Below are 12754 nucleotides of genomic sequence, written 5' to 3' on the forward strand. Positions count from 1 at the left end.
CTTGAATACTCTGAATAAAAACTACTATTTGCGGTTTCTCTTTTCTTTAACACTACATTATTATTGATATCCCTACAGTACAGGAAACTCATTTAATAAAATTGTGTACAGATCATGAATAAGCAGAAAGTTCACTGGTTCACCTCTGTATTAATCTATTATTGTATAATTTCACCCATTTAAATAGCAGGCCTTACATATAGCCTATGTGGGTTTTTTTACCAGTCCAACACTATGGAAAAGTATTACAACAAATGTGCAAATTAGCAAAAACTGTACACGTCAATTACAACGCGTGTATTTTCATAATCTGTTTTCCCAGATCTGTTCAATTCCATCTGTTTTGCACTATTTGTTACCCATAAAATCACAATCCAACAGGCTGCAACGACACACAATATCCCCTATGTTGACCATTCATCAGTTTTGTAGAGGGCTTATAGTGACTAAAATCATTTCTATGACTTGAATACATTCTTCAACACTGCCTTCGACAGTCGTCGTATCTGTATTAAAGTGGTTGTCATGGGCTTTTAATTGTCAACTTTTGTTTTATTTCATCCATGCCTTAGCAACATGAGCTTTGCATAGTGTTGTCAGTTCCGAATCTCTGTCAAAAGAAACCTAATAAACTCTGTACATTTTTATCGCAAAGTAAACATGTGACTCCGCAGCTGATACAGCCCTGTTGTGGCATTTTTCACAAAAATAATACAAAAACTAAACCAGATTACAATAATCCACAGAAAATGTGACACAACCTGCTCTGAGAACAATTGGACATTATAAAGTATTCAGGCAAAAGGACTTTTTTTAAATAAAATGAGGAAAAATTCCAAGGAAATATATGTATGGCAACTTTCATTTCACAGTTGAACAAACCTTATTGAGGTTAATATCTCTACATGCAAAGTTTGAAAGCAAACCAACGATATGCAATTTTTTCCAAACAATGAAAAAAGTCCTTAAAAATTAATGTGCTGCTAGTTAAATTCAAATAAAACGGCCTTTCTATTGAAATTGCAGTTTTCATCTTCAGTTTCAAGTCCCATGAGCAAACTGAAGAATGGGACTTTATGAAAGCGACTCCGAGATGGAGAAAAAAAAGTCACAATGAGTTTAATAATTAAAGTAATAGTTGAACACAGTTAGATGGTCAAAGAAACCTGGCAGGCTTTCATTGTAAGCAATGCATCCTCTGGTAAATATTCATGTTAATACATTTTCCATAGGTTGCACATTTATATTTTTTATTTCCTCTTGTTTGAAAGTTAAACAACACAATAAAATTTCTCAGAAAGATTTTGCTAATTCAAAGCTAACTCACAATGAATTTGACATCCTACAGACTGATTTACTCAACTTTCATTGAGAAATGCAGGAAACCAGATGATTCATTGATCAACCACTGTTTCAGTATTGTCAGTATTTTATCAACACAGGGATGAAAACATTGACAATTTGTAAATATTACAATTTCTAAACAGAATAAAGGCCCATCCAGTGCAAAAGTACACGATGGCAGTATTTTTTGTATGTAGAAAATAGCTGGCACCCGGCAAAAACAACTGGCTGTAAGCTAAAATTTGCCCGGCTTTGAAAATTTAGTTTTTAATATCAGGACATTTTGCACAAACTTAATGTGCACATACTCTTCTTGTAACCGCCTGTACTTTTATTTTTGCGCCCTGTTACCAAAATTTCTACATCCCTGGTCTGACTACTGTAAAGGAAAAATTGTCAAATCCTCAAAGCACGACATGTTAACCTTCATTTACCGGTATGTAAATTATATTGATGATGTGTGTTTAAGTATAGAACCTCATTGCCAATGTGGAGATAATGGCTCATTTTCAATGCCAAATATTTGTGTCCCTGGATCATGCACTATGTAGGGACACGAGTCTGAATGGCTGAAAACAAGAATGATTGAGCTCTGTAATACCATCAAATGGCCAGATACAACCTGGCTATTAAGTGTAAAGAAAAAAGGCAGACATTTGTCCAGCCCACACTGACTATCAGGAAATTAGCTGTAAAGTAGAGAAAACCACCTTTATTTGCTGGGACAGTCAGTCATGCTTGATAATAAACTCAAAAGGTACGCATATCGAATTTCTCGTAACAAATTGACAAAATATAGGCATTTGTACGACCTGTATTGCGTTTGCATCCTGCCATGGCAATGATGCAAGGTTGGCTTTTCTTCACGCACCAATCAGTTGCCAGGCAACACGTAAACATTCACAGGAGCACAGACATGTGGTAATTCCTATTATAAGTGTCACATTCTTGAAGGCATGCTCGTCAGGATTTCAAAGGCCAGTGTCTTCCAACCTTAATGACAATAAATGTAGAATTGCAAGCCCGTTACAGGATAAACCTTGGACTTACGCGTGTACACAAATTTCACCTCAATCATTTGTCCAACCTGGTCACAGCACAACTGCATTCAGAAGGACTTTCCAGTCATTGGAATACAGAATCGATAATATTCAGGCATTGCCGTTGTCAGTACCACAGTGTCTCATTTCACAGAAATCACATGGGACAAGGCTATCAGTCAGTCAGATTTTCAGATCACAATCACTTTCCATTCATTGAATATTTCTCCATCAGCAAGTTGTACACAAATTATCAGAGCCATCATTAGCTTTGTTAATAAAATGAAAATAAAGGAAAAACAACCCCTCAGTAATTAATCTAATTATGCATATGCATATAACCATTTTTAATACGTCGGTATTTCTACCCACTTCAGATGCACATGTGTGCACTGTTGCTATGCCAACGGTCTCCTAATTAGTCTGCAATCAGCATCTTATCAAAATGATGCAGCAGCAAATAATTTTTATTGACAAGCAGTCTCAGCTCATCGCTGTCGGACAATATTTTTCCTAATGAAATACATATACCGTCTTTATTATACAAATTTCATGGACAAAGAAGCTTCAATGAAAGAGGACAGAATTTACACTGTACAATTTTAAGCGATTTGTGGCTTGAGTACCCTGTAAAACCACTCCTCCAGACAGACATAAAATGAAACTAGGTCCATAAAGACAGACCCATCAACATAAAAGAATATGGTCCATGCTGAGGATGTCTACTTTCCTATTTTTTCCCAAATTTGAATGTCATTAATCCCATTCAATCTGATTGTTGGATTTTTATAGTCACAGGGCGAGGTTACACTGTGACACAACACAGAAAAGAGAGAATCTTGATACTTTTCCAGATAATTCTGAATTCTGTCTGAAATTCCTTACCAATCCACTTTGAACAATATGAGATGAAAATGCCACTATTACAGTACCGGTGTACTGAGCCAGGCATGTCATGATTAACATTTTCAGTATTTTACCAGCATTCACGATTATCCAAAACACAGATGTTAATAAACTCTGCATTTTTCACAAAGTCAATGTGTATTCGGGTAAGTAATGATTAGCAAATCGTAAGTCATATGTAGTAAATATCAGAAAGCAGGAACCAAAACCGCATTATATGACAAGAAATCCACAGGTGTGTTTTTCGACTGAAATTTCTGACAGTATTTGAAAAGACCATTGTGTGAAAAATTGCTCACAGCTATGCGAGTCACTGAGCAAATTTGACAGACCTCCTTTTACAAATGTATTTGCACTGCCGACATGGCAACATTTCTGCCTCGGGCAATTTTTCATTGATTTGTTTTTTACTATTCACCCTGCAACATTATGTGAGCGCTCTATTTGAAAAGACGTATTTGCACAAGAAGTCTATCAGCGTTATGCATGCATTCTAACTCAAATATTGGGTTTCTTTAAATTCTGGCCGGAGGAAAATAATTATTTTTTGGATTACTATGCACCCATGGTAGGCTATAAAAGCTCAATAAAATACAGGCTTTCATGGAAAACATTAAAACCTGCATCACCCATTACTAATTTGTCATCATCATAAAATACTGAACTGACAGAGAAACAATGTTTGGGCAACAAAGAGGCCGCCCTAAAACTGACAACTGAGCTAGATAAAGAATTAACTCCAATAATTTTTATTTCTTATTTTTTGGCGGTAAAAGTATCAGAAAAATCATTCAAATCATTATCCTGTTTTCAAAAACTGTCAGAAATTTCAGGCAAAAATGCACCTGTTGATTGCTTGTCATGTGATGAGGTTTTTTGTTTATCAACAGCATTAAAAATTAACCTTTTAATTGTAATATCGGATGAAGGGGCTCTGGGTGATTTTCAACTTCCTGAAGTGACATCTATCATCTGTCAACTTCTGTCACGGGTACGCATTTCGTGTCGATACAAAGTACCGTAGATTTTCAGCCAAACGTGATGATGACACAGCTGGGCCAGTGAACAGACACGCAAAAAATCCTCCTTTAAGAATGTCAGTATCAAAACAAATCTGACTGTCAAAAACAGGCTTAGTTTCGAAATTAACTTAATCCTATGAATTCAAGTGACCTCCGCAGTCGTCCACCTGCACAAGGATTATTTAGCAGTATTAAACAATCTACACACACTGTCTAAAATCAAAACATAGGCCAAACACATGCACTGTTGCTGTCACTATCCAATTTCTTTTCGACAATTTTAAATTAAGACAGGTTTTATCATGAGCTGTATTTCTTTTCGGTGCAAAAGCACAGATGTTAAATGATCGGCAGCATAACGCTTGTTAAAATTCATTTGTAACCTCACAATATATCAAATCAACATACCAAATTAGCTCCTTGGCCATTAAAAGTTGGGTCAAATAAAATGTTTGCATTTTTAAAATTTGCCATACAACATGAGGCTTGAGATGGAGCAACTAGCATTTTTAAAGTTTGTCTTTTTGTTCCCTTTACATTTGCCCAAAGTTTCAAGTAGAGACTTTGAAGTTTTACAATTCTAACTCAAATGTTGACATGAGAGTTCCTTGCACCCACAAAAACATTTTCCAAGGTGTGTTCCTCGGCAACGTCCAAGTCTACAGCATTTAAGAAAAAACACCTCCTTAAGAAGCCAAACAGCGACAATAAACAAAACTGCCTTAAGAGATTTTGAGCTTTAACCCAAGACAATACAGACTCTGCCAATCCAAATGGAAACCCTGGACGCATTCAGCAATGCCATGGGCAGCGACACTCTGGACAAACACATGCCTTGGAGGGGGTCTCTCTTTTTCCCTTTCACTGAACCACACTCACCCAACATTGCTTTCAGCAAGGGAGTCAAAGTTTACGTAATTTCCAAATCCCAATCCCAAACAAGAATTGACCTTTACAACTATACACACATATCGTCTGTACTCTAATTTCACTTTCAACCTTGCATAGCTGTAATGATATCAGTGTCACCACATCTTTCACTCTTCCACCCCTATTTTACTGCAAAGTGGTTTGACCCTGCCATAGTAAACACAGGGATTTAATGAAATTTGAGTGGTGGAAAGGCTAACAGCTATATGATAATTAGGAAACAGCTTAATTAAATTGAAGTCCTAAGCTTCCTAATAAGATAATTTAATGATCAGGTCCTATAGACGCTCTTACGTGGAAATCACTTCTGTATTTTTGAAAAGTCACTTTCAAGTCAGACAGATTTTAGAGCTACAGAGATCAATGGACAAAGCAAATATACCTTGCTGTACTTTTGTTTTTTACTTCTTTCACCACTAGAAATACTTAAGTACCTTCTTAAACCCGACGCAAAAAACACTATAAATAATGACAATAAACAATGCTGATTCATATCATGATTAGTGTAAAGTACATCAACAAAGCACATCACTCTAGGGTATTGTGCATTGTTCAAGCAGTAAATAGCTCATTAGTGTTTTCTTGTGGTAAAGACCAGAAATTATGGCATTTTTTTCTCATATCTGTTCTGTTTGAAAGTGCAGTAGAAGTCACATCAAATGTCGTAAAGTGCTTGAACTATATACTTCAAAACATGCCGGAATATAAACTAAATTTAAAAAAAAGACAAAATTGACACAAATATAGTCAAAACTTAAATAATAGTTACGTGATCCTGTCAACCAGATACTATTGCTGCATTTTCCTAATTTTTTGTGAGCTTACTTTCCTTTGATCTTGTTGTCCTCCTCAGAAACCTCTGTGACCTACATTGATTCAGATACCATGAAATCATCCCTTGGTTACCAAGGAAACTGACAGAAAACACAAAACCATTTCCTCCGATGTTGGTATTCATGTACAGATCACAAACAAGAATTTCAGTCCCTGTCAAACTCATTCCACTTCAGTGTCCACTGATGCATGGACGTCAACCTTACATATGATATTTAAACACAAGTCACGCCCGTTGCTCGCCGGACAACACAGAGACAACACAACACCCATTGTCTGTGCCCAGTCATTCCTTCACTGTTTCAATTCTTTGACAGGGGATTGTGTGATTCCACCTTTTCATTGGCGAAGGGGAAAGTTCTACGCCTGTAGATACTGACTCTGAAAGAATTTGTTTCTGAAATTCACAGCCTACATCCCCATTATCAGCTGATTTGGAGTAAGATTCCTATCGGCTGTCCTGGCAAAGTTGGTTCTCCATACGCGGAACAGTGTAGTAAAATAATAGAAGCCATGGCCACTTCTATATCACTATCTGCTTGTACAATAAATTCTTCTTGACATCTTAATTATAGGATCAGTGGTTTTGACTCTAATTTAGATCTTATAGTCATAACACAATTTTGATTTTGATCTTGCCTTCAAGGAAAATATCAATGATATGCAAAAATGTGTTCACAGATTTTTTATCTCTTAGCAATTGATTACAAAACAATTGACACCGATACAAAATCAGTAACCATTCCACTTTGCTCTTTCATGGAAATCACTTTCTGTATTTTTTGAAAAGTCACTTTCAAGTCAGACATATTGTAGAGCTACAGAGATCAAAGCACGTATCATCAACTTACCTAAATGACAATTTCATGTAAATTTTCGAATTCAACACAAGCAAAAGCTGAATTGGAAAGTGTGTGATTTTTTTACTTTTTTTTACAGTTATGATCTGATCTTATGGCACTTTGTAATTGCGTGCATGCATGGAAAACCTGATAGAAAAAACCATGACAACCTTACAACAATTGTATTCCATCTCCAAATCTTGATTCTGTGCCTTCATGCAGAGCGTAAAAAAACTTTCATGACTTGAAAGCAATAAATTCATGTAGTTTCCAACGAGTTGGTTGAATCAATATACAGGGAATGGGAACAATCGATAGACTAACACTTTACCACTTATCAACAACTGAAGCAGGGTTTCACTCTGGAGACCAATTCAAAATGATTTAAAAGCCTTTGACCTTTTGCCTCTGAAACACTGACAACATTATTGTTCCATTTTGTTAAAACTTGGACACCATTCAAGGTTTTTAATTTCAACTAACTTCCTACTGACTAATATATATGTATTGCACCAAGTGTTCAATACTTTTCCATTACAAAAATACATTTAATTCTTTCATTGATTAATCTATTTTGTTTTCCATATTTTATTAAAAAATATTTTCTGATTGATTTAAAAACAAATTTACATATTTGTATGTTTTAGTTTATTTATTTGTTTTCTTCATTCATTTATTACTGGGTTTTGTCATAATAATAATAATAATAATAATAAAGGATATTTATTGTGCGCCTAATCTCGCAGAGCTCTAGGCGCATGGCTACAAAAGAACTCTCATCAGGTGTGAGATTTAAAAGGTGTGTTTTAAGAGTAGAACGAAATGATGCTAAAGATTGAGTATGACGGAGATTTGCAGGTAAACTATTCCAAGTCGTAGGACTAGTATAGGAAAATGATCTTTCACCGAAGCTTTTCGTGACAGCACGAGGTACTTTGAGTACACGAGTATCAAAGGAAGAACGCAACTGTCTTGAGGGACAGTACTGTTGAAGAAGGTCTGTAAGGTATTGCGGCCCAGATCCAATAAATGAATTGAAACAGATTACTGAAAGTTTGTATTGTAAGTATTGTAAGTTTGTATCATAGGCTTAGTTCTGTTCTCTTATAAATGAACTTTAAAAAATACTTTTACCAAGATACACATTTTTGCACAATCCATCATTTAATTATGACTGCCTTTGAAGTATCTGCATACCATTGTCCATAGAGTTGATATCACTTATTGTATGGTACATCAGGTTGTGGATTCATCACCAAGATCATGTTTACTAATAACAATGATGAGCAGATCAAATTCAGCTTCAGGTTGAATTCCTGAACCAGGGATTTGAATCCCGGGAGACACCCTTGAAATGACTGCGATCACTAGTTACTATGATCCCAAAGAACCTAAATCGAACTTATTTATCCTTTGTATATTTGACTGGTAACTATGTCTGTATAGGGAAATTGATCCAAAAAATTTTGCTGTGACTTGAGCAATTAAAGTTAATCTCTCGTACACACTGGGAGATGTCACTAGATAACAAATACAAACTGATATCTGACAGCAGGAAATGACTTCGGGTGTAAATGACTTTGGGTTTAGTATAAAGAGAACGAAAACTCTAAATTGTACGATTTAAGTATAAGAATGACCACAAGGCTAAATTACACAACTTTACAGCTTGCACCACTCTAGGCTGTTGCCATGACAGCTAACGACGCCATTAATGACGCTCTGAAGCTATGCTGTGTTACTGGGAAGAAACAACAGAGTTGTTGCAACCACTGTTGACATGACTCGTAAAACATCCCCATTTTGACAGCTAGGACAAAGGTGTGTGTTATCAGAGCTTTTGTCTTTTTTTTTCTGGTTGATAAAGTTATTTATCAAGGGATTAGACCACCGGTGACTGAGTGATTTTAGTAGAGAGCATCATCCTTTCTGGAAGGGATCTAATACATTTGGCTGAGCACTCCCGATGAAAAAATAAGGATTTGGCGAAAGTGCTGGCAGACAAAACAGTGTCATTATTGCAGTCACAAAGCAAGTTAAAGCTTGTATGTTCAAAAAGAGGCAACGAACTTTGATATAATAGTCTAATGACAAAAGGAGAAGAGTTTACTGACTAAGCTGTCTGAGTAGGTTTCAGTATTATTGTTTTGGCAGAATAGAGTTTATTACATGCAGGAATTTGGTAGTCATTTGGCGGTGATTAAAACTCCATTAAAAGAGGGAATTAGACCTGATTCAACAATTTTATCTGGTAGCTGGATTGTCTTGCAATCTGTATGCCTTAATACACAGCTCAAAGACATTGATTTTTGATTCACTTTCTTGAAAAGTTTACATCCATACCAAAATCCTATAAAATTACAGCTACTATAAAAGTAATAAAAATGTTGAAAAATCTTTTTAGAGTGATATTACAATATTTCCATATACTTTTGAAGAATTTCTAGTTATTTTACCATCATCAAGTCTGGCAAGTTTGATTTTGTTATCATTTCTTCATCTATAAAATAGTTAAGCGATACCAACAGATTGATTACTTGGGCAAGGTATTTGACCATATCACCTTTTAGAGTTATATATAAACACAATGTTTCCATTGTCTTAACTTGTCATAAGGTTATGCCCCTGTATTTTTGTTGATTGGATATTTGAACAAAGATATGTCTCCTACGATATGGTGACCTGAAAATTTGAAGTATCACTTTATTTTCCTTTTTACGGTAATTTTTACTTTTCATTTGAATTGCTGGACCGACAGTTTGTGACCCATTCGCAAAAGTTAGTTTTCATGGATGTTATTAAATTTTTCAGTGAAGGACCCTTTACAAAGGGCCATGCTGTTCTGCTTTTGTGTTAAAGCCATTGTAATTTTCCTGTGTCAACTTTTTATCTTGAATAGAGATTGAATCTATGCACAATGGAACAAAGTCTACAGCATGGATGGCTAACTGCAAAACACACGACCACAACGATGTGTTTGCCAACTTCATATGTCTTCCTTTTCAACAGGATGTTTTCCGACTTCCCTATTCAATGATACACAATGCGCTTCAACACTGACCAGCGATGACTTCACGCACAAATAATGAAAAAAAGTGCTTGGTGCTCATTTCATGCTGGATTGTTTGCTGGCCATATTCAGGGTCATTCACTGCCGGGACGACTCAATTTTTAAATTAATTCTAGTCATGATTTTGTGACAAGCTGTTGCCAGGTTACCAGGTGTGGGTCTACAAATGCTTCTGAAAGTGTTCGCAACCATCAAGGGTGCACATTTTATGTAGTATAGTGACAGGGTGATAGTTAAATTTGTGCTGCCCTTGGTTTTGAATGATTTATGTTGAAAGTTGTGAAATGGTCATTTGTGTGGTAAGCATGGTGATACTTGTGCTTGCAGTGATAAATAATGTTACTATGGTGTCAGCTGGTTGCAAACCAACAAAGTTATATTAGACTTTGTTGGTCTGCTAGCTATGATCAAATTTTCCATACGTACCATCCGCGTGCTCTTTCTGGTAGGATATTTGTTGTGTTTTGAGCATCGTTCTTGCCTGTGAACCCATGACGTACAACAGTTCGGGGTTTGACATCTGCATGACCCCGAGCAAATAGTTCGCCTTGGTCCAGTATTTCGAGTCGGCAAACCACTGCCAGGTTTCGGTGATGTCGTGGTCGACGGCGCCCGTGCGCAGGGCTCTGTCGCCGGACATGTCAGCCTGGTCGGCTTTGGAGGCTGGGTTCGGTCGAGACCTTGCATAGGTGAAGTCTTTGTACAGCAACGGTTGCAGAAGCCCAATGACATACTGCAACAGGTCCAGGCTATTGAAGCGCCTGACGAGTCCCAGAACAAACCTCCGTTTTGTGTACTCCCCAGCACGAAGGAACCATTCCTTGGTGTGGTTCAGTTTGGCACCAAGTTTGCAAGTTTCGCATTGTCCACAAATCGTCGTAACTTCTTTGTAAACACACCGAAGCTCTGGTGCCTTGCCAATATTAAATTCAAAGTTCTCGGAGTTCTCGGACGGGTGCTTCATGGTGACTCTGGCGGGCAGGCAATCCTTCTTTGCCGAAATGAAGGGTCAACCAGCTCTGTCACAGAGTCTTGTAAACTTACAAGCACGACTTTGGCACTTCTGGTTGCAGAAAAATTCGCACGTTTACGTAGGTAATCCTCCACATTGTCCACGATTTCAAATCTGCCTGCAGAGAATTTTGGCGGGGATCATCCCAGATTAGGAAATCTGGAGGCCCATTCACGTCACCTTTTGTTGGTGTTGGAACTGTAATTTGTGTAAGAAAATGCATCATATAAGCATGAGTGGGTAATCAAAATATTTTTAGGTAAATATTAGCATAGTTTTCCATTAATATTTACTATTTCACACACGATAAATTATACACCTCAATGATTCTAGTCACTCGAGAGTATGGCCTGTGAACTTGAAAACCACAGTGAATATTACGCTAAACCCTAACGAACGTTGCTCGGCAACTTCGATATTTTTCAGTTTATTTAATGCCAACGTCATCTGACGAGCTAAGTTTAATAAACAGGATTTTGGCAATTTGTATTAGGTTAAAATGCAGCGTAAATATCCTCGTAGACAAAGCAAATTATTCTAAATTAACCGCTGGGAACGCCAAATTAGCTGTTATCGACTGGACTGTGTACTGCATATGCATGTCCGCCATTGCACCCAACAGTGCACCAGTGATCAACTTCGGCAAACATGTCAACTGCGAACCAAGTACTTACAAAAATTCGTCCGAAACAGTCATGGCTCGACAGATTTTGCTAGGAACTTGACTTACCGTCGCTGGCATAAGTCTGCTTAACAGTAGTGCCTCTCAAAAGCGTGAAGCAGGCTTGGATTCGGGGGAAACAGGGAAGACAAGAGTGGGTATGCGGGGAAGGAAAGTTCGGTTCTCGGCGCTCCAGTGTTCCATGGTTCGATGAATGGTGGCAGCACGCTATTATGCAAATTTGTTACTAAGGGCGACAATCACCGTTTATGTTGTTGTTTACATACATTATCAATGAGGCTGGCACGTTGGCGCAACAGGGCGTGATCAAATACAGCGCAGCCACGCTAATTATTTACCGAATCGCAGGTAATCGCTGATCTATTTGAATTACAATTTTGAAATTATTATAAGTCTATATTAATGGCCGAAGAGCGTGACATCGGGGTAAGGCTACACGTAGAAACTAGCATGTACTGTAGAACCGAAAAGAAAGAAATGAGGGCACGGCGTGAAGATTTCGGGTGGAACGCTGCACTGAAGCCTCATAACAAGGCACGTGCAAGCGAAATGTCACTACACAGGGCTATACTATAATTTACAACAACTCACGTTCAGGTATGCGAGTATCTGTCTGAAACCAAACGGTTTTCAAGCCCTTGGAACTCCGATTGCAGTCCAACATGCCCGCGTTGTACGAACAGTACGGACGAATTACTTGAAGATTCAAACAATACCAGTGGAAGCGGTTTCAGCAACAAACGATAGAAGGGAATGGATGTCGACACTAATTCGATTAAGCAATAATGTCCCGGAAACACGTCCATCATACCGAGTACTGTTTTAATGGATTGAGTCGATTTATTATTTATCATATTAGTGTTATAAGAAAACGTCGTGATTCGCGTTTTTATTGAGTAAGAAAACCAAATGGATATTAGGCCTATAGGCCTAGGCCTATTTCACAAAATATATCTGAAATTTGAGACAGCGTGCTTTCAAAGACTTGCTTCTACAGTGTTTTTGATTTAAATTTGTGTGCATATACCAACTAAAATAATGTAATCTTTGTATTCATAGTAAATAAATATTT

At 37.2% G+C, this 12754-nt stretch overlaps 1 protein-coding gene across 2 annotated transcripts in view; it reads right to left on the bottom strand.

The window, feature by feature from the left end:
- Positions 1-11883, bottom strand: part of LOC139151703 (F-box and WD repeat domain containing protein 10B-like) — a 32504-nt gene extending 20621 nt beyond the window's left edge. Inside the window, exons 1-2 of one of the 2 annotated variants that reach the window (XM_070724664.1) lie at positions 11731-11883; positions 10415-11198 (exon numbers count right to left, since the gene is read on the bottom strand). In XM_070724664.1, coding sequence (XP_070580765.1) covers positions 10415-10952 — 538 coding nt within the window. In that variant the 5' untranslated portion in view covers positions 10953-11198; positions 11731-11883. The remainder of the gene's footprint in view (positions 1-10414; positions 11199-11730) is intronic. The other variant, XM_070724663.1, reaches the window with a different exon arrangement.
- Positions 11884-12754: the final 871 nt, after the last annotated feature.

Source organism: Ptychodera flava, chromosome 15, assembly GCF_041260155.1.
Source record: "Ptychodera flava strain L36383 chromosome 15, AS_Pfla_20210202, whole genome shotgun sequence".
NCBI lineage: Eukaryota > Metazoa > Hemichordata > Enteropneusta > Ptychoderidae > Ptychodera > Ptychodera flava.